At 48.6% G+C, this 21,445-nt stretch overlaps 3 protein-coding genes across 6 annotated transcripts; 1 reads left to right on the forward strand and 2 right to left on the reverse strand.

Annotated features, from left to right (window-relative positions):
- The first annotated feature begins 202 nt into the window (after positions 1–202).
- On the forward strand, positions 203–8,204 carry FOXO4 (forkhead box O4). Of its 2 annotated transcripts, XR_010319794.1 has the most exons (4): positions 203–1,067; positions 5,367–6,071; positions 6,220–6,426; positions 6,736–8,204. XR_010319794.1 is itself a non-coding variant. In XM_064278524.1 (3 exons), exons 1-3 carry the CDS (start codon positions 585–587, stop codon positions 6,741–6,743), a joined length of 1,551 nt encoding a protein of 516 aa, XP_064134594.1. In that variant the 5' UTR covers positions 207–584; the 3' UTR covers positions 6,744–8,204. The 2 variants fall into 2 exon arrangements, 1 of the variants encoding a protein (XP_064134594.1); XM_064278524.1 differs by having other exon boundaries at positions 207–1,067; positions 5,367–6,426.
- Positions 8,205–8,612: 408 nt separating this feature from the next.
- CXHXorf65 (chromosome X CXorf65 homolog) lies at positions 8,613–12,799 on the reverse strand. The gene is given in 6 exon segments (XM_010592724.3): positions 8,613–8,729; positions 8,945–9,051; positions 11,577–11,645; positions 12,145–12,279; positions 12,482–12,568; positions 12,685–12,799. Coding segments are annotated over 6 exon segments (540 nt in total). The 5' UTR covers positions 12,710–12,799.
- A 1,037-nt stretch (positions 12,800–13,836) lies between these two features.
- IL2RG (interleukin 2 receptor subunit gamma) lies at positions 13,837–18,074 on the reverse strand. 3 transcript variants are annotated; one of them, XM_023551448.2, is made up of 8 exons: positions 17,961–18,074; positions 16,933–17,086; positions 16,531–16,712; positions 16,183–16,322; positions 15,598–15,760; positions 14,932–15,028; positions 14,610–14,679; positions 13,837–14,283 (listed from the first exon to the last, which is right to left on the reverse strand). In XM_023551448.2, the coding sequence occupies exons 2-8, from the start codon at positions 16,992–16,994 to the stop codon at positions 14,098–14,100; spliced, it is 900 nt and encodes a 299-aa protein (XP_023407216.1). In that variant the 5' UTR covers positions 16,995–17,086; positions 17,961–18,074; the 3' UTR covers positions 13,837–14,097. The 3 variants fall into 3 exon arrangements, with proteins under 3 accessions (XP_023407216.1, XP_023407215.1, XP_003412782.1); XM_023551447.2 differs by lacking the exon at positions 17,961–18,074 and adding an exon at positions 17,817–17,928; XM_003412734.4 differs by lacking the exon at positions 17,961–18,074 and adding an exon at positions 17,287–17,443.
- Positions 18,075–21,445: the final 3,371 nt, after the last annotated feature.

Raw genomic sequence — 21,445 nt, forward strand, 5'->3', positions numbered from 1 at the left:
CTGCTTGAAGCAAAACAAAAGGGAAACCCGGGGGGCGGGGGGGTGGGGGGGTTGATAGGGGAATGGTGCGGGAAAAAGAAAGGCTGAGGCCGCTTGGACCTGGACCCTATTAAGAGTAGAAAGAAGTGAAGAGGCGGGGGAGGGGCAAGTGACACGGGGGGAGTGGGGCTTGGGGGAGGGCAGTGATCCCGGTGGAGGAAATTTGGGAGGAGTGTCCGGGGGGGGACAGCAACTTAAAAGGGGGAGGGACTGCAGCTAAGGAGACGGTCGGTGATGCGAGCGCAATGTATGAGGGGATACCTTGCCTCAGGTTTAAAAGAGCAGGAAGCTGAGTGAGAGGCTAGAGAAAGTGTCTTCGCTAGCGGGAGGTTACAGGTGGTGTCTAGGAAAGAGCTCTGAGGCTACAAGCTGTGGTTGGGAAGAGGATCAGAGAACTGTGTGAAAGGGACAGTTTGGGAGCTAGCGTCCTGGGGCGAGGGGGGAGTTTCGAGACTTTCTGAGGTCTGGCAGAAATGTGCCCACTGGCCCTCGGTGCATCCCCCCTGAGGGGAGGCATTGTAAGGGACTGTAGCAGGCTCCACTGAATGCCAAGCCACGGAGGTCCAACTCCACGTATGGATCTAGGGAATGAGAATTCAGCCTCAGAGGCTGCCGCGATCACAGACCTCGATCCCAACTTCGAGCCCCAGGGCCGTCCCCGCTCCTGTACCTGGCCCCTTCCCAGACCAGAGCTCGCTACAGAGCCGCCCGAGCCGCCCGAGGTGGAGCCAGTTCTGGGAGAGAAGGTACACACGGAGGGGCGCTCAGACCCAATCCTGTTGCCCTCCCGGCTCCCAGAGCCAGAAGGCGGCCCCCAGTCCGGGACCCTGGGGGCTGTAACAGGTCCTCGGAAGGGAGGCTCCCGCCGGAATGCCTGGGGAAATCAGTCATATGCAGAACTCATCAGCCAGGCCATTGAAAGCGCCCCCGAGAAGCGACTGACGCTTGCCCAGATATATGAGTGGATGGTCCGCACTGTGCCCTACTTCAAGGACAAGGGTGACAGCAACAGCTCAGCGGGATGGAAGGTAACTATGACCCCCTCACCTCAGCCCCAATGCCACCTACCCGGGGGCCCCCTATCCTCCTTACTTCTACTCTGGAGCCCCTTTTTCCGCCCCCACCCCTTTGGCAAGCCTAGAGATCCACCTTCAATCTTCAATTAGGCACTTACTTAGTACATAGTATATATGCCACACTTTATGCTTGATGCGGGGAATCACAGATGAATAAGACACTGTCCCTGCCCTGCAGAAATCTGAATTCTCTGCTCGTTGCTCAACACTCCCAGCACTTTGGCTTGGGTGGCCGCTAACACTGACTCCCACAGAGGAGCCTTTATCCTATGTGCAGCAGGAACTATGTAGATTCCCTACATGACCCTAGCCTTCCCTCCTCCCCGCCTCCCATCCCAACACCTTTTCTCCCATTCCTGTGGGATTACTTGGATTCCCTGCCTGCCTCCAAATACCTCAGTGTAGAGGTACTGTCTTAGGGCTGCCCTACCCAAGTGGGGGTAGACAAAGGTTAAAAAAAAACATTGCCTTTGATTGAATCAATTCCAACTCATAGCGCCCTTATAAGACAGAGTACAACTGCCTCATGGGGTTTCCAAAGAGCAGTGGATTTGAACTGCCCACCTTTTGGTTAGCAGCCAGTGCTTAACCACTGCACCACCAGAGCTCCAAAAAGGTAAAAAGAGTAATATTCATAGGGTAAGGTAGTTACTCTTGTACCCTATGGGCTGTGGGCTGCTGCCTGCCTCAGTTTACCCTATAATGCCAAGAAACTCACCTTTGTAAGGCATTATTCAAGTTCTGGGGAAAAGTCTTCATTTACAGTATTGCCGAGGAATATTAGTCCTGACAAAGGAGACAGGTCTGATTTTGGAGCACAAGGTTGGGAATTCCCTTGGCCTTCCATGAAGAAACTGTGATGAGACATCTCACAAAATGATCTAAAAATTTGTCCTGAGAAATATGAGGTTCTAATCATGAAGTGGAGCCCTGGTGGCACAGTGGCTAACCGTTTGGCTGCTAACCAAGAGGTTGGCAGTTCAAATCCACCAGCTGCTCCTTGGAAACCCTATGGAGCCGTTCTCCTCTGTCCTATAGGGTCACTATGAGTCAGAATCAACTCAACAGCAATGAATTTTTGATCACGAAATAAGGGTCCCAGTGGTGCAAACGGTTAGGTGCTGAGCTACTAACTGAAAGATTGGCTGTTCGAACCCAGTCAGAGGCACCTTGGAAGAAAGGCCTGGCGATCTGCTTTCTGAAAGGCCATAGCCATGACAACCCTATGGAGTACAGTTCTACTCTAAAGCACATGGGGTCATCATGAGTTGGAATTGACTTGATGACAACTAGATTTTTTTTTTAATCATGAAATTGGGACACTCACTATGAGTCGAAATCGACTCAATGGTATCTAACAACAACAACAACTTCTATTAATGTCTTGTACCCCCTAGGTGGCAATGTACAGAGGGTTGAATAAGCAGAGGGTCTTCCTCTAGGTATAGGAAATCGAGAGATCAGATCTGCAGTACCCCTAGGGGCTGGCAGGAACAGTAAACGGGACAGCTGACTGTGACCCTTGGCACTATTTCCGGGTAGTCTGCCATGCTACAGTCTCAGTTTATAAAGAACTCCCCTCCTTGGACCCAGCCTACACAGTTGTTTTTCTTTTCCCTTAAGTTCATTTTCCAGGGTAGAAGAAATAACCACAAGTTGTTAGTTATGCTGTGGGAGTGTACTCCCTCCTTATATAATTTACACGTATACAAGGCTTTTCAGTTTACAAAGTAGTTTTAAAATATTTCATTAATCTTCACAGAAATTCTGAGATTCACATTTTACATATTAGGAAAGTAAGGGACAGAAAGGTTAGGAAACTTGTCTATTGTCAGTAGAATGAGGACTTGAACTCAATTCTTCTAATTATAAGTCATATGCTCTTTCTGCTAGTCCATGCTGCCAAATTCTCGTCCAGAACCTAAGAAGGGCATGGCTTGCTCTCGTTGGAATGATGGCAAAACCAAATCAAGTTGAAGCCGGGGCTTTAGAGCCCTGGAGAGGTGGGAGGAAGAGCCTCATGCCGGAACTGGCTTCCAGGGTGATGTGCTAAAGTTACTCCCACCCCACCAGGGGGCGGTAATCACTTAGAACAAGAAAAATTAGGCTAGGTGGCTTGGGAAGCAATGATCAGCCACCCTCTTCTAACATGTAAGAATTATGGGCTTCTAGGGAGCTATTTTTTTTTTTTTTAGGGAGCTATAGGGTCGTTATGAGTCGGAATTGACTTGCCGACAACAAGTTTCTTTTTTTTTTTTAGGGAGCTGACCTCTCGATAAGAGGCAGTACTGCTTACTATTTCTAAGACCTAAAGAAGAGGGGATGAACTAATGGGCCTTATGGACACTAAGTAGTAAGGAAAAAAATGGACCTTCTCCATAGACCCAGAAATTAGAGGATGAACAGAGGGAAATCATGGTGCCAGAAGTCACTGGGGTCCTCAGTTACTAAGAGCCCTGGCTAGATGGACAAGTCCAACTCCTTGAAGGAGCTAGGAAAATCAACACAGCAGAGTAATTGGAGTGCCATTACTGCAGGACCCCAGATAGACAAGGAGCTCTTTGGCTAAAGAGCCCTGGAGCAAGAAGCTGCTTAAACACCTTTCACCAGGCAAAGGGTCTTCTTATCGTAGAGCATCAGTTAGTTAAAGAAACCACTGTCCATAGCCTCAGCCTCCTAATTGCCCCAAGCCCTTCTCTGCTCCTCCTGGGTTTCCAGATTCTAAAGAGTTTCAAGTGGGAGGTCAAATACCACTAAAAAAAAAAAAGCCAAACCCAGTGCCGTCGAGTCGATTCCGACTCATAGTGACCCTATAGGACAGATTAGAACTGCCCCATAGAGTTTCCAAGGAGCGCCTGGCGGACTCGAACTGCCAACCCTTTGGTTAGCAGCTGTAGCACTTAACCACTACACCATCAGGGTTTCCCAAGTGCCCTTAAGGCTAGAGAATTTATGAAGGAATTCCTGAGAAGAAGCACATGAAAGAGCTAGTAGGGAGGTAAGGGGAGTACCCCAGTGGTGCAACTAGCCTGGGGGCAACCAATAGAAATGAACTGCTGCAGGGACTCACGAAGTTGACAATCTCAGCTCCAGGAGCCCCAGGAAAAAAAAAACTTATCTCTAACAGAATGTTACATTAGTGAGGAAGGCAGAAAAGACACATAGCTTCCAATACCCAAGCACTGAAGAGCTGACAGAGCCTCAGGTGGAGCCTCACCATCGTACCTGGGGGCCACCCACCAACTGGACTACAAATATCCATCTGAGTGTGTACTGTGTGTGAGTTTGGCACTCTGAGAGGCTCTGTTGAGGGTTGCGGGATTGGCGGACATGATCTTTACCCTTGGTACTTACAGTCGATGAGACTAATTACATCAAACTATAGTCTGGGTAAAATTGTGTGGAGCAGATTAAAAATACTGTAGAAGAAATTTGGCTGCAGAAGTCAAGCAATCACTTTATAAAAGAGGTGGGATTTAAGCTTGATCTCGATGAGCTAGCAGAATTTAGAGAAGGGAAATCCTTCCTAGGAAAAGGAGGGAGGGGAGGAATGCTCCTCTTGTATTTGAGGCACAGGGAGAAGCCAGGTCTGATATAATTGAAGGTATGTGTCCCCAGAGTGGGAGATATAAGGTTGGAATTCAGAAAAAAATGGATCTTCAAATCCTATAGAGAGCCCAAATGCCCTGAGGGGAATGAAGCGCCAGCCTGGCGAGGTTCAGGCCCCTCAGCCTTTTCAGAGAACTGGCTTAGCACAGGGTGGATCAGTCATGGGTTGGTGTTACACCACTGTCCTGTAAACTCCACCCAAGCCTGCGTTCAAGGAAAGGGGTGGAGCTGTGGAATGCTCTTTTCCCACTTGAGCCTAGTTCCTGCTGGGCCAGGGGTATGCCTCCCCCACACCCACCAGCTCCAGACAACACCCAGAGACTTGGGAGGAATACAGTGCTGTGAGCTTTTCCTGGACAGGCGTAGTACCCTCTGTGGCAGGCGGTTACTCAGGTTTTTTCCTGGGCCCCTGTGCAGAGAAGTCTGGAGCAGAGGCTGAGCAGGGTGGAAACTGTGTGTGACCAACCTCTGCCACCCCTCCCCTGCCTCTGCTCCTTTGTTTTCCCCTGGGATCTGACGTTCTTTAAGTCCCCAGGAATACCCCTGCTGTGTCCCAGCATCCGTTTAGACTGGACTGCTGGCCACTGACTTCCCACACACACACACCTCATGCCCCTTTTCTGCTGCCTCTACCCTCTCTAGAATTCAATCCGCCACAACTTGTCCCTGCACAGCAAGTTCATCAAGGTTCACAACGAGGCCACTGGCAAGAGCTCATGGTGGATGCTGAATCCCGAGGGAGGCAAGAGCGGCAAGGCTCCCCGCCGCCGGGCGGCCTCCATGGATAGCAGCAGCAAGCTGCTCCGAGGCCGCAGCAAGGCCCCCAAGAAGAAACCAGCTGCGCTGCCAGCTCCACCTGAAGGTGCCAGTCCAACAAGCCCTCTTGGCCATTTTGCCAAATGGTCAGGCAGTCCTTGCTCTAGAAATCGTGAGGAAGTTGATATGTGGACCACTTTCCGTCCACGAAGCAGTTCCAATGCTAGCACTGTCAGCACCCGGCTGTCCCCCATGAGGCCAGAGTCTGAGGTGCTGGCGGAGGAGGAAACACCAGCCTCAGTCAGCAGCTATGCAGGGAGTGTCCCTCATACCCTAAATGAAGATCTAGAGCTGTTAGATGGGCTCAATCTCTCATCTTCCCATTCCCTGCTATCTCGGAATAGTCTCTCTGGCTTCTCTTTGCAGCATCCTGGGGTTACTGGCCCCTTACATACCTACAATACCTCCCTCTTTGGCCCAGCAGAGGGGCCCTTGTCAGCAGGAGAAGGGTGCTTCTCAAGCTCCCAGTCTCTGGAGGCCCTGCTCACCTCTGATACGCCATCACCCCCTGCTGATGTCCTCATGACCCAGGTAGATCCCATCTTGTCCCAAGCTCCAACACTTCTGTTGCTAGGGGGGATACCTTCCTCCAGTAAGCTAGCTACAGGAGTCGGCCTATGCCCCAAGCCCCTAGAGGCTACAGACCCCAGCGGTCTGGTTCCCTCCCTTTCTACAATAGTACCACCTCCAGTCATGGCGGGTGTTCCTGTCCCCAAGACCCTGGGTACTCCTGTGCTCACACCCCCTACTGAAGCTCCAAGCCAAGACAGAATGCCTCAGGATCTAGATCTTGATATGTATATGGAGAACCTGGAGTGTGACATGGATAACATCATCAGTGACCTCATGGATGGGGGCGAGGGACTGGACTTCAACTTTGAGCCAGGTACAACACTCCCTAATCTCTCTAGCATCTCACATCCTTCTACCCACTCCTAGGTGCCCAGCTAGTCCCATAATCTGAGCAAAGGGGAGATTTAGAACAAAGGGTAGCTGGAGCCCCTGAGCAATTGGAGAGAGGATGTCAGAGTGGCATATTTTCCAGATGGGACCTCCATGTCCCTCAGCAGTACCCACCCCTAAAAGGTAGCACAGAAGAGGTGGGGAGGGTCTCTGTTTGCCTTGGTATAACCTGGGTGATGGAAAGTTGTCACGCCTCAGTTGAGCCTCTTACCTCGTCTTCTTCTTCCCGCAGATCCCTGAGCCATGGCTGGAAGCTTTCTCCTCTGCTTCAGAGGTGGAACCAGGCTGTCCATATCTACTCTTTACCCTTGAGCCCCTCCCCTGGGATTTGGTACCCTGCTTTAGAGCTAGGGTGGGGTCTGGTCACACACAGGTGTTGAGGAAATTATGAAGATAAAGCTGCCCCATATGGGGACTATGGGAGGGAGGGAAGTGGGAGGGCGAGAGGGAGAGGGTTTGTTCTCACTGTGCCAATTAGGGGGTAAGGCCCCCTGTGGGAGCCATCCTTGGCTCCCCCCATTCCCACCCCCTAGGCCTTGTGGCAGGGACAGGCAATGCTGTTGGAAATGTGAAGTCACCAGTGGCCTTACCCCTGCCTTTGGGAGCAGGATTTTTTGTAGAGTCTTATCTCAGTTGGGCCAGGTAGGATTGAGCCTGGGATTTTTATGCAGGGGCCCCTTAGGCCTGTGGTGCAGGTTTGAGGGCTAGAGGGGGATCTGAAAGGGCCAAGACCTGAACACTGGAGTGGTTAGCCAGGCCAAATCACCCCTTGGAAGGCTGCAGATAACAGAAAGGCTTTTTATAAACTTTTAAAGAAATACAAACACAAAGATAGAGATTTTTAACAGTGGCAAGGTGCTTTTCTTTCTGAAGGCTTTGTCATAGCTATATACAAACACTACAGACAATACTAGGGGTGACACGGAGAAATAGGGGAGAGAACTTAAGGCTAATACAGAAAAGGGAAACAGAAGGAATTGGTGGGGAGCAAGAGTGAACAAGGGCAAGAATTTTCATTTGAACCAGCAAAAGATCTATGCAGAAATAGGTTGGAGTTTCTCCAAGGAAAAGGCTAAACCAGGTCCCCTCATTCTGTCAACTTGTGCCTGGAAGTGGGTGCAACCATACTCTTTATGACCCAGTGTGGGTTAGTGCTACTGTGGGAGAGTGCATTGAAGGCCTGGAATTAGCTTATCGCCTGGGAAGGGGGTGGAGTGGGAGAAGGGAAGAAGGGAAGGATTTAGGTTAGGAAAGTTAAGTATAGAGACCTCCCTGTTCAAGGCCTCTGACAGCTGTCCCTGCCCTTCTTCCCCTTCCCTGACTATAAGGGTTGTGTGGAAGTATGTGTGGTGGCAGGCAGGGGGAGGGGAGAAACAGGGAATGGGGAACTTGGCTGAGGGTCTGGGAAATGAGCAGGGATGGGGAGGAATGTGGATCAGGCTTACTAGCACCTGCCAGGGCCATCTGGGGCTCGCTCTTCACACCAGCCCCCAAAGCAGCCCCTTCCCCAGTTCTCTTTGCATTGTCCCCCTCCCTTGCCCCTGTTGTGGGTTCCCGCCCCTGCTGTGGGTTCCTGTCATTTCCTGTGTCAGTGCCTGGCCTACCCAGATTGTATCATGTGCTAGATTGGAGTGGGGAAGTGTGTCAAATCAATAAATGAATAAATTCAATAAATGCCTGTAACTAGTTCTGGTTTTTGCTGCCTTGCTGCTCCCGTGGGATAAGGAGGAAGGGGAGAGAAGGAAGGGTAAAGGGCAACTGGATGAGGGGAGGGAGACTGCCCAGAAGCAGAGAGGTGGAGGGTAGGGGAATTCGAGCAGAGGGAGTTGCTAGAGTGCGGAGAGGAGAGGGAAGATGCCTATCTGACACCTAATCCCAGCAGGAGTAGGTGGGCTGTGAGATAGGCTTTGCAAGGGGAGGTAGTCTGGTTTAAGAAGACCCCACCCAGGTGCTCACTCCAGCCCTCTCCTGCAGCCCCCACCCACCCTCAGAGTCACCATGGTGCCTGGGGCTACTTAAGCCTTGGTGCAGATCTTGGGGAAAGGAGTCTTTCTGGAAAAAGGAAGCTCACAGTAAATTCCAGTAATTTCATACCAAGTGTTACTGCTCTCACGTGATCAGTTTATTTAGTTAACGACGTTTATCCCTCCTACTGACAAAGTCTGCTCTGGTCCTGAGCGGACTTCTGCGAGCGGGGCCCTCTTGCTCTGTTTTTCCGGCTTTAGACTGAAGAGGGAAAGGGTCAGTAAGCAGATACACAAAGAAGTCCCCACAGGGAGGGTTTCTAACAAACTGGGGCCAAAGGAAGGACAAAAGAGGTTGGAGGCAGGTCCTGGACATGGATATTGGAAATTCATCCCAAGGGGCCAGGGTGGAGGAGCTTTCAGTTGGCTGGTGGGGAGAGGTGGGTGCTGGGACAGGTCAGGTTTGGGGAGTCTTACTGGCAGGTTCACGGTGGACTCAATTATAACGACTTTCTTGGCTTCTTGGATTCTAATTGTCTTCAGTCGGCTCTGCTCTAGGAGGTCACATTGTGTGCGCAGCGCCTCTAAGAAACAGGAAAAGGCACCCAAATCTCTGAGGATTGAGACCTTACCCAACCTTCCCCATCATTCAGACTATCACTTGGAATAATGTGGCCTAAAGTTAGGCGGAGGAGTGATTTGAAGGTGCCTACGTTTTGCCTGGAAACCCTGGTGGTGTAGTGGTTAAGAGCTATGGCTGCTAACCAAAAGGTCGGCAGTTCAGATCCACCAGGCACTCCTTGGAAACTCTATGGAGCAGTTCTACTTTGACCTATAGAATCGACGGCAACGTGTTTGGTTTTTTGGTTTTTTCAAGTGCTGCCCTTTTCAGTAAGAAGCGGGACACTAAGACACCAAGAAAAAAATGGACAAAGGGAAAGATGGAAATGATGGGGCGGTTATAGGGAGATTGTCTTAGTCATCTAGTGCTGCTATAACAGAAATACCACAAGTGAATGCTTTAACAAAGAGAAATTTATTTTCTTACAGCCTAGTAGGCTAGAAGTCCAAATTCAGGGCGTCAGCTCCGGGGGACGGCTTTCTCTCTCTGTCAGCTCTGGAGGAAGGCCCTTGTCATCAATCTTCCCAGGACTAGGAGCTTCTCTGTGCAGGAACCACGGGTCCAAAGGATGCACTCTTCTCCCGGCACTGCTCTCTTGGTGGTATGAGGTCCCCAACTCTCTGCTTGCTTCCCTTTCCTTTTGTGTCTTGTAAGTTAAGAGGTGGTGCAGGCCACACTCCGGGGAAACTCCCTTTACATTGGATCAGGGATATGACCTTAGTAAGGGTGTAACAATCCCACCCTAATCCTCTTTAACATAAAATTGCAATCACAAAATGGAGGACAACTGCACAATACCAGGAATCATGGCCTAACCATGTTGACACATTTTGGGGGGATACAATTCAATCCATGACATTCCCCCTTTGGCCCCCAACAATTCATGTCCTTGCCACATGTAAAACATATTCACCCCATCATATCATAGCAAAAGTCTTAAATCAATTCCAAATCCAAAATCCAAAAAATTCTCTTCATCTCTGAAATCTAGAATACAAGTTACCTGCTTCCACAATACAATGGCAGAATAGGCACAAGCTAGACATTTCCATTACAAATGGGAGAAATGAGAAACTGGAGGGAAAGAAGGCATAACAAGCACCAGGCAAGTCAGCAGGGCACATTACATTAACCCTTAAGGCTTGAAAATAATCCTGTGTTCTCTAAAACCATTTACACAATGGCCCTGCCCTCCAGACTCTAGGTATTGGCCACACTCTCCAGATTCTGAGTGGAGGCCCCTCAGCTCTGGGCTTCAGCTCCACCTTCCAGGCCCACTGGGACAGTGACTCTGCTCCCTCAGTTTTAGGCGCACCATTCCCCTAGTCCATCTGAGTGGCAACTCCACCCTTAGAAACCCCAGAAGTCATAACCATACCTTTTGAGACTGAGGCAGATGGGCTTCCTGTGTTTCTTGGCCTCCTGACCCTCGGGCCTCATGCCGGCATCTGCCGTGCTGGGGCAAGTGTTCCAAAGCTCAGTAGCTCCACTGATAAATGCCTGGAGGCACCCCACTCTGCTAGGCAGCCTCCTGCGCACAGGCACTCAGCTGTCTCGCTCCGTGGGTCGGCTCCAGTGCTGTCTGGCACTGGTCTCCTGTTCTGCTGCTGCCAGTTCTCTGCTGCTGCCTCTCACCATCTGCACCTTGTCCAGTGTTAACAGTTCTCCTCACTCCTTCTGAGTCTTCAATCCATACAGTTTCAGAAGCACTTCCACGTTTTAGGTGTCTGTTAGAGCAGCACCCCACTCTCTCAGTACCAAATTCTGTCGTAGTCATCTAGTGCTGCTATAACAGAAATACCACAAGCAGATGGCTTTAACAAAGAAAAAATTATTTTCTCACAGTCTAGTAGGATAGAAGTCCAAATTCAGGGCGTCATCTCCAGGGAAAGGCTTTCTCTCTCTGTCAGCTCTGGAGGAAGGTCCTTGTCATCAATATTCCCAGGACTAGGAGCTTCTCTGTGCAGGAACCCTGGGTCCAAAGGACGAGCTCTGCTCTCTTGGTGGTATGAGGTCCCCAATTCTCTGTTTGCTTCCCTTTCCTTTTATGTCTTGTAAAACACTTCAGGGAAACTCCCTTTACACTGGATCAGGGATGTTACCTGGGTATGGGTGTTACAATCCCACCCTAATCCTCTTTAACATAAAATTACAATCACAAAATGGAGGACAACCACACAATACTGGGAATCATGACCTAACCAAGTTGACACATATTTTGGGGGAACACAATTCAATCCATGACAGAGATATACTGAGAAGATGGAAGAGAAACTGGGGGAAGGGTCTGGAGGGGTGAATGACACGTGCACACTCCACCTCATTTAAGCTAAATGTCCTTCCTAAAGTGAACCTAGATCCCGTTCCCCTTCTCCTAGGGTCCTGCGATCCTACCCACAGTGTTACACTAGCCTCAGCCTGTATTCTCCACCACACTACTATGTGCTGTACTCTCCATGTTCTTCCCTCCTCCATCATGCTCCTTACCTAACATCTCAGGCTCTGGATTCTTCAAGAGGGGCACAAAAGCCCTGTAGGAATCCTCAATTCGGGTTCCTGTGAACACAGTAATGTGCTATCGCAAGCCCCTGTCCCCTAGTCTCCATCCATCCAAAACTCAAGATTTCAGGAACCTAGCATTAAACAGGAAATCCTGGTGGCATGGTGGTTAGGTGCTACAGCTGCTAACCAAGAGGTTGGCAGTTCAAATCCACCAGGCGCTCCTTGGAAACTCTATGGGGCAGTTCTACTCTGTCCTATAGGGTCGCTATGAGTCCGAATTGACTCGATGGTAGTGAGTACGGGTGGGTAAGCATTAAACACTACCTTGAGCTAATGTAACTTATTTCCTCCCCTTAGGTCCATCCCTAGGATAAGGTGAGGGGACATGGTATGTCTGAACCTAACCTATTGTCATAGAGGCAGTGCCCTTTCTTAGGCTGGCTGGAGATGATCAGTTTGGATCTAGTTGAGGGTGCCCTATTTTAAGGACAAGGTTCATGATCCATCTTGAGGGCCTTGCTCTAATCTCTGGGGAATGCTCCCAAGCCTCTACCTGGTGCCCCACGCTCCACCTTACAAACATAGTAGGTGCTTCGGGCTGTAAGGAATTTGCTGGCATAGTCTTCGGGGGTCTTCAGCAGGAAAAACAACTTCATTGTCCCCATTTCATCACACAAATCAATGCTGCCTGGGGGGAAGCCACAGGGTAATTGGGGCAGCTAAGGAAAGAGAGTAGAAACAAAAGAGGCCAGTGACCTTATACAGAATGGGTTGGAGAAACCTGTGGGGATACGAAGAGCTCCTTTCTTGCCAGGAGGTGGGTTTGGGGGCTGGGGATGACTCTTTTACTCCTGACTCTTGGCCATCAGTCTCCTCCTCAAACCCCTCACCTTTTTTAGGCAACCTCAATTTCTTGCGGATATAATGCATCAACACCCGAACGGAGCAATTGATATTGATCAGAAACTCCTGATTGTCTGAAAAGAGATGGGATTGGGTGTGTGGACAGTCTCTAGTTATATAATTCCTGTGATTACTGCCCTCAAACCTCACCACCCTCATACACAGACTCCAGCTCTATGGTGCCCCTCACCTCCATGTTTGATGATGGCGAACATGCTTTCAAGATTGTTTCAATCATCGGAGAGAGGCCTGATGAGTCATGAAGATGTAGGGTGTTCTAGAGGTCTTGGGGGCCAAGGAGGTCCATAGGGCTAGAGGGTCGGAGGGGCAGATGGGCCCCCTCAGCCAGGGAGGCCCAAACTGGGCATGGAGAAGAGAGCCATTGGCAGTGGTGGATAACTAGCATCCCTAGGGGTGGGGCCTAAGGCTGCAGTTGAGGGATTATGAGGTCAGAAGTAGTATGTGTGGTAGAAGGTAGAGGAAGAATAAGAAGAGAAGAACTTGGGTGGGGTAGTAAGAGTTTTTTGGGGAACGGGGGTGTCTTAGTCATCTAGTGCTGCTATAACAGAAATACCACAAGTGGATGGCTTTAACAAACACAAGTTTATTCTCTCAGAGTCTAGTAGGCTAAAAGTCCAAATTCAGTGTCTGCTCCAGGGAAAGGCTTTCTCTCTCTGTTGGCTCTGGAGGAAGGTCCTTATCATCAATCTTCCCTGGGACTCGGAGCTTCTCTGCACAGGAACTCCGGGTCCAAAGGACCTACTCTACTCCCGGTGCTTTTTTTCTTGATGGTATGAGGTCCCCACTCTCTGCTTGCTTCTCTTTCCTTTTATCTCTTGTAAGATAAAAGGTGGTGCAGGCCACACTCCAGGGAAACTCCCTTTACATTGGATCAGGGATGCGACCTTAGTAAGGGTGTTACAATCCCACCCTAATTCTCTTTAACATGAAATTACAATCACAAAATGGAGGACAGCCACACACTACTGGGAATCATGACCTAACCAAGTTGACACATATTTTGGGAGGGACATCCGTGACATGTGGTAAATCTAACTCTAAACTGGGCCCTGGAACAAGTACAGAACACCGAGAGAAAAGCAAGTTTCTGGAACAGTACTATTTTCTAGTTACTACCCCTTCCACAGCATGAGTCTACTACTTCTTTTTCCCACTTCCAGCACAATGCTTCCCACTCTTATTATACCCCATGCTTCCTCTGCTCCCTACCCCCATGACATTATTTTGCTTCACTTTTTAAAATATTTTATTTTTTGTGAGCATGACAGACATTCTTATTCTTATTATTATCAACAGAAACTTTATTTCTCATTGATTCAGGAACAATTGAAGGTAAATGGAAAAAGGGAAGGGAGGTACATAAGGAGAGAATCCTGAGCAAAGGAAGGGCCAACTGGAGGAGATGGAAAACAAGTATAGGGCATAGGAACAATTCTCAACTAGGAGTTACTAAATGAAGGGGCGGGCACAAAGTTCAAAATCAGCCACAGAAGGGTGAGGCGAACATTGGACCCACATTGATCGAATGAGGGGAAGTTAGTACAGCCGTGGGGCTATAGGACCCCGGAGTTCTGTCCGGGTATCAGGACTCAGGTTTCAAGGTGTAACATGGTGGGGGGCAATAGGGGCTATGCTGGCTGCTGGGGGAGCCTCCGGGCCCCTCCCCTAGGGCTCCTCCTTTTGGGAAAATTTCACTGACGTGACAGAACCGTTCGCTGTAGTCTGGCTGCAGACTCTCCGCCAGTCCCTTAGACACACCACTCCAGGCCTAAAGACAGATATCTCCAGATCAGAGGTCAATTAGGAGCAGAAAGGAAAAACCCAGGGTCTGTGCCAGGGGAGATCTCACAAAGTCTGTGATTACTGAAGGGCACAGACCCCTGGGCCCCCAACACCACTGTTTCCATCTGCCTCGCCCTATCTATAATCAGTTCTTCGGTATGTCTCCTTCTAGCCCATCGCCCGGTTTTTGGCCACATCCTGACAGTTAGTTCAGGCCCCCCTCCTCCTCCCCTCTCTCCCCCACATTCTCTGTCTTGCCAGCAGGCAGTCAGCAGTTGACAGACTGCAGCCTGCTTATGGCAATGTTCTCACCGAAAAGTTCCCGTGGTATTCAGTAACCAGGTCCTCCAGGTTCTTGAGGGTGGGAATTTGGGGAATTGCCCTGAGTGGAGGAGAAAGAGAAAGCAAGAGCATATTGGCTAAGCTCTTTTATTACCCTTCTCCCAGTTCCCCAGTATAGGATGAAGTGATTCCATGTTCTCTGTGCCTGTGGCTTCCCACTATCACCATGCCCTCTTGGGTGATCCCTCATTCGTTGCCTTCCTCCCTTCTACTCCTAGAGACCCTGCAATAATCCTCCTCTACTATTCCCAGCCACCCCTACCTCATTTTCCTGGGTTTACTGAAATCTCACCTTTCCAGCAAGCAATACACAAAGATGAGGCAAATAAACAAACCCGCGGAGCCAAGGAAGATAAGCACAGCTTTCAATATAAACCACGAAGGATTCTCTATAGAAAAGAGAAAATGAAAAGGGATCTAATATGTATGGTGGCCCTACTATGTGCCAACATTTGTAGAGCCCCAGCTCGGTGACAGGCAGTGTGCTAAACATTTTCCGTATTAATCTTCACAACAACACCTGAGATGGAAGAACAGTTATTATACCCCATTTTACAGGTAAGGAAACAGGATTGAAAAAGTTAGTGATGTGCCCAAAGTCAAAGGGGTAGTAAGTGGCAGGGCTAGATTTAAACCCTATACCTGTCTGGTTCCAAAGCCATCTTCCCCATGCAGGTTCTCTGGGAATACTGTAGGGAAATCCTGTACATTCTATATTCCCCTTGAGTTATTCCTCTGCCTCCTTCCTAACCCTCTGAACTCTGCTATCCTAATAACACACTGACTCAAACTTACAGAAAAACTTTGCTTGCTGGGGGTTGGGATTAAACAGTGAGATGAGATGGGGCACTAAGTTTGGGGGGCTTAGGGGTAGGGAGGGAGAGCAAAAGACAGTGGTGTTAGAAAGGTTGGGAGTGCTGGGCTCCTGGATTGAGGTCATGTATTAGGTCCATTTTACCCTTTGATGTATTGCTCCCCCAGTAGATTGGGTTGCTCCATTCACTCCAATGTTGAGCACTGCCACAGAGTGGGTTATAGCGGCTCCGAACACGGAACGTGTAGAGTTTCTGCGCATCCACGCTAGGCAAAGAGAAACTATTTCTGTGGCCCACTGATTGTCCCTTGGGGAGAAAGAGGGCCAGAGAAAGGTGGATGTCTATAAAAGAAAGGAAAATTAAAACATACTGCTGTCCTCACCCCAATGTCATCTTCTGGTTCTTCCCAGTTCCCCTCCTCTCTTGACTACTCAAGTCACACTGCTCCCTTCACTGACTTGAATCTAATGCCTCCCCTCCAGATCCCCTTAGAGGTTGCCTTTTGTTTACTTGTCCATCTGGTATTAGGGAGAGTATGGGTAGGGAAAGCTTAATGAAAATCACTGGTGAGGATAGGGAAAGGAGTTGAGGGGAGAGTGAGGGTGGGCAGAGAAACTGGGAGGCAAAGGCATAGAAGCTTGGGATTAAGTCGTAATATCTAACTCATTAAATCCTTTATCCCCACTTGCTTGACGTTAGCTGCTACATTCATTTCCCTAGTCACTCACAGTCCAGCTGCGGTCCCGGTCACTCCGGTACTGCACCAGATGTTCCAAACAACGGTCCAAGTATCTGTTGTCCCAAGTCAGCTCTAGCTGGGATTCACTCAGGTTTCGAAGTGTTAAATTTTCCGGAGCCCAGGGGATTACTGGAGATATGTGTGCGTGTGTGGTCATTCCCCTGGCCTAGACAAGTCAGGATCCTGAAGGTAGTACCCCTTATCCCTCCTCCCTTCCCTATCCCAACCCCCTACCTCCTCCTTTCTGCTCAAGTAGCCTTTTGGTAAAAGAGTACCACTCCATATATCCCAGCGCCCCACAATATCCCTGGACTTTTGACTCCCTCTTTCCAAATACCCAGATCCTGCAGTTTTAGCATCTGCACAGCCTGCCTCTTGGATTCCCTTGGGTCCTGGAGCTGGACGACAAATGTTTGGTAGAGACGGATCTCCTCTTTTCGAAACCAACAGCCAGAAGTGATCTCTTCTGAGAATAGATAGTGGCCACATTCCTGGACTTTATTATCAGAGGTCTTGTACCTAGAGAAGAGGTGAGAGGAAGAACAGTGGGGCAAACTTGGGTACTATAGAGGTCCACAACCCAGCTCATCCTCTCTGAACTGACTTATGACTTGCCCCATGTGAAAACAGTGGGAAGTCTGGGATGCTGGCTACCCTCTTTCTTGGTCCCTGTGCAGTCTCTCTCACCCAGCCCACCTCCTCTTTCTGCCTGGTGCTACCCCCTCTTTCCTTCCCATACCAATAGCGCAGAGTCAAGTTGGTAGGCTGGGGCTCAGAGCTGCTATTCCAAGTGCAATTCATGTACTCGACATTGAACACAAAACACTGAACCTCTGGGAGGGGCAGAGTAGAAGAACTGAGGGACCCAGGGGACACAGAGGTCAGAAAGAAATCTAGATTGGGGAAAAAATGAAATGAGGAAGGGGAAGAGAAGAAATGATGGTTAGAGGAGAAGTAGCATGTGGCAGGAAACCCATCCCCCTGCCCTCCCCACTCTGCTGTTAAATTCTGCCCACATTGTCCAGTGGCAGGATTCAGATTTCTGTATTGCCCCTTCTCACCAGTCCCCCTCCCCCAGTCCCAAGTTCCCCACCAGCTGAGATGTCTTCATTCCCATTGGGAGTGAGGGCCATCAGGTTCAGCCCCACCCCCAGCAGAGGCAGCTGCAGAAATAAGAAGGGTCTGAGTGGTAGTGATGGCTTCAACATGGCGCTTGCTCCTCGTTCCCTGGGTGTAGTCTGTGTCAGGAACCTGGGCCCTTCACCCATTACCCCTCCCCACCCACACATTTCCTTCTGTCATAGCTTCCGGTGGAAAGAACCTTAGAGACCGAGGCTTTACAGAGGGTGTGGCAAATATGTACTGTCACACAGGCAAAGTCCCCTGGGAGTTTAGGTGCCACTGTCAGGTGGCAGTAAGTAGAGACTAAGGCTGCTTATACACTATTGCCAGAGACTCAGACTCCTCAGACCACCTAGATCCCGGGAAGGATCTGTTCACCTCAGCCACCGTTTCCAAACACCTTCTCCTCTAAATCATTGCTTATATAGTAGAGGGTCTAAAGCTTCCCCCATCCAATGCTATGCTCCTCTCTTGGCTCAAACAATCAAAAAAAAAACAAACCTGTTGCCTTCGAGTCGATTCTGACCCATAGCGGCCTGATAAATCTTTGTCAATGTTCCGTTGTCTTGGCAGGATGGAAAATACAGTCTTGGCTCCTGTGGCCACGTATCTTTTCTCTTTCCTAATCAGAACCAGAATACCCACCTTAGCTGCTGCCTGTTGAGACTGGTGAGGAGGTCTGAGTTAGAAGGCGACTCTGGAAATGGAGAAATAACAATACTAGCTTCAAACTCCTCATCTTCCTCCAAATCTGTTTCTCTTCCCAAGTTCCCCATCTCAGTTAATGGTATGTATCATCACCCTCTCAGTTACCTAGACTTGAAACCTCAGAGTCATTTTCAAGTCCTCCCTCTCACCCTGAGAAGCCAATCAACTCTACATCTATGGTGTTTCTCTCAGCAGTCTCTCCTTTCCATTACCACAGCCACTGTGCTAAATCAGGCCCTCATTACCCCTAGTCATGATTATTACTAGAATCCACTAACTGTTCTCCCCTCTCTAAAGCCCCTCTGCTCTCTAATCCATTCTTCATCCTGTTGCCAGGTTTACCTTCCCCAAAACACAGAAGAGCTGACTGGAGACACTACTTGCAGAAATTGTTTATTCAGCAAATACGTATTGAGCCCTTACTATGTGTCAGGCTCTGTGTTTGTGTTTTGGGAATATACAAATGAATAAGATATCCTCATCCTTCTAGGAGCTCATAGCTAAGCAGGGATGATACAAGCAAATAATAAAACACAGCGTAATAAGTTATAGAGCATAAATATGGAGATACTGCAAAGTGTGTGAACACAGAAGAGGAAGTAACTAAATTTACCAGGATGGGGGGGCGGGGGAATTAAGGGAAGGCTCAGCTGGAGGGGTGCTATTTTAGAGGAATCATAAAGAATGAGTGGAATTTTACCAGACAGAAAAGGGGCAGGACATCAGGCAGAAGAAAAGAGCATTTGACTTGGAGTCTCAGGACATCTGGATTATAGTTTTCTTTTCATAGCTATTATTTGAGCAAATAATTTATCCCCTTGGGACTTACTTAAAAATAAGAAGCTTGTATTGACACCCTCTAAAGTCTCTTTTAGCCCTAATGTTCAAGGGTGTATTAGTTTCCTAGGGCTGCCTTAACAAATGACCACAAAGTGGGTGGCTTACAGCAACAGAAATTTATTCTCCAACAGCTCTGGAGACCAGAAGTCCAAAATCGAGGTGCAGGCAGGGTTGGTTCCTTCTGAAGGCTTTGATGGAGAATTCATTCCAGCCTTTCTCTAGGTTTTGGTGGCTGCCAGCAATTCTCGGCCTCCATTGTCACGTCACCTTCTCCTCTGTGCCTCCTTTCCCCTTCTCTTCTCTTATAAGGTCACTTGCCATTGGATTTAGGGCCTACTCCAATCCAGGATGATCTCGTCTTGAGATCCTTACTTCAATTACATCTACAAAGACCCTTTTTTTTCCAAATAAGATCACATTCGCAGGTTCCTGGTGGACATATCTTTTGAGGGCCGCCATTCAACCCACTACAGAGGGCATTCTCCAACTTAAAAGTCTTCAAAAGCTACCCATGGCCTTCAGGGTAAAGTCCAAATTCCAATCATCACATCCAGCCATATTGGACATGTCATAGGCATTTACTCTCTGACTGGAATTGTTGCTGTTGCTGTTGTTGTTGTCACTGCCTTTGAGTTGGCCCCTGAGTCATGGTGACCCCATGCACAACAGAACAAAATGCTGCCTGGCCCTGTGCCATCCCTATGATTGGTTGCAGATCTGACTATTGTGGTCCATAGGGTTTTCATTGGCTGATTTTTGGAAGTAGACTGCCAGACCTTTCTTCTTTCTTAGTCTGGAAGCTCTGCTGAAACCTGTTCAGCATCATAGCAACAGGCAAGCCACCACTCACAAATGGGTGATGGATGCGTACGAAGTGCATTGGCTGTGAATTGAACCCAAGTCTCCCACATGGAAGGTGAGAATTCTACCTCTGAACCACCACTGCTCCCATCTGACTGGGATTAGCCTCTCCCTAATTTTCTGTGTAATTGGCTACCTAAAGGTTAGTAGTTCGAACCCACCCAGCAGCTCCATGGAAGAAAGGCCCGGCAAACTGCTTCTGTAAAGATTATAGCTAAGAAAATCCTATGGAGCAGTTCTAACTTTCTAACACATGGGGTTGCCATGAGTTGGAAATCGACTTGACGGCAACAAGTTGTTTTTTTGTTTTACTTTTCTGTGGGAGTCCCTGGGAGGTGCAGACCTTTAACGCACTTAGCTTCTAATGGAAAGATTGGAGGTTTGGATCCACCCAGGCGCACCTCAGAAGAAAGACCTGGCAATCTACTTCCAAAAAATCAGCCGTTGAAAACCTTATGGAGCACAGTTCTACTCTGGCACCCATGGGGTCACCATGAGTTAGAATGGACTCAATGGCAACTGATAATTCTCTGTGGATTCAAATCCTTCAGGGTAAACTTAAATGTTACCTCCTCCAACATGTTTTCCTCTCCCCAATCAGAATTATTCTTCCTACCCTCTAAACCCACTGCCATCGAGTCGATTCCAACTCACAGCAACCCTATAGGACAGAGTAGAACTGCCTTTCGTACTTTTATTATAGCACTCTAGCTATCTCATCTCTAAGAGGTGATACCCTACTAAAAGAATATTGATTCTGGAGTCAAGAAGGGATTCTAGTTCTTCCTCTGTTACTCACTGGTTGTTAGGTGCCATCGAGTCGGTTCTGACTAATAACGACCCTATGTACAACAGGACGAAACTGCCCAGTCCTGAGCCATCCTCACAATCATTGCTATGTTTGAGCCCATTGTTGCAGCCACTGTGTCAATCCATCCCCTTGAGGGTCTTCCTCTTTTTCACTGACCCTCTGCTGACCCTGGTGGTGTAGTGGTTAAGAGCTGTGGCATACCTTTCCAGATTTTGAACCACTTAGTATCCCCGTGTTCTGTCCGAACAACTGCCTCTTGATCTATGTGCAGGTTCCTCATGAGCACAATTAAGTGTTCTGGAATTCCCATTCTTCGCAATGTTATCCATAATTTGTTATGATCCACACAGTTGAATGCCTTTGCATAGTCAATAAAACACAAATAAACATCTTTCTGGTATTCTCTGCTTTCAGGCAAGATCCATCTGACATCAGCAATGATACTCCTTGTTCCACGTCCTCTTCTGAATCCAGCTTGAATTTCTGGCAGCTCCCTGTTGATGTACTGCTGCAACTGCTTCCGGATTATCTTCAGCAAAACTTTACTTGCGTGTGATATTAATGATATTGTTTGACGATTTCCCCATTCTGTTGAATCATCTTTCTTTGGAATGGGCACAAATACGGATCTCTTCCAGTCAGTTGGCCAGGCAGCTATCCTCCAAATGTCTATGAATAGACAAGTGAACGCTTCCAGCGTTGCATCCGTTTGTTGAAACATCTCAACTGGTATTCAGTCAATTTCTAGAGCCTTGTTTTTCACCAATGTTTTCAGTGCAGTTTGGACTTTGATCATATGCTACCTCCTGAAATGGTTGAACATCGATAAGTTCTTTTTGGTACAGTAACTCTGTATTAGCTGTATAATATTGGGCAAGTAAATCAGCTTCCTTACCTGTAAATGGGGACA

This window comes from Loxodonta africana, chromosome X (genome assembly GCF_030014295.1).
Source record: "Loxodonta africana isolate mLoxAfr1 chromosome X, mLoxAfr1.hap2, whole genome shotgun sequence".
NCBI lineage: Eukaryota > Metazoa > Chordata > Mammalia > Proboscidea > Elephantidae > Loxodonta > Loxodonta africana.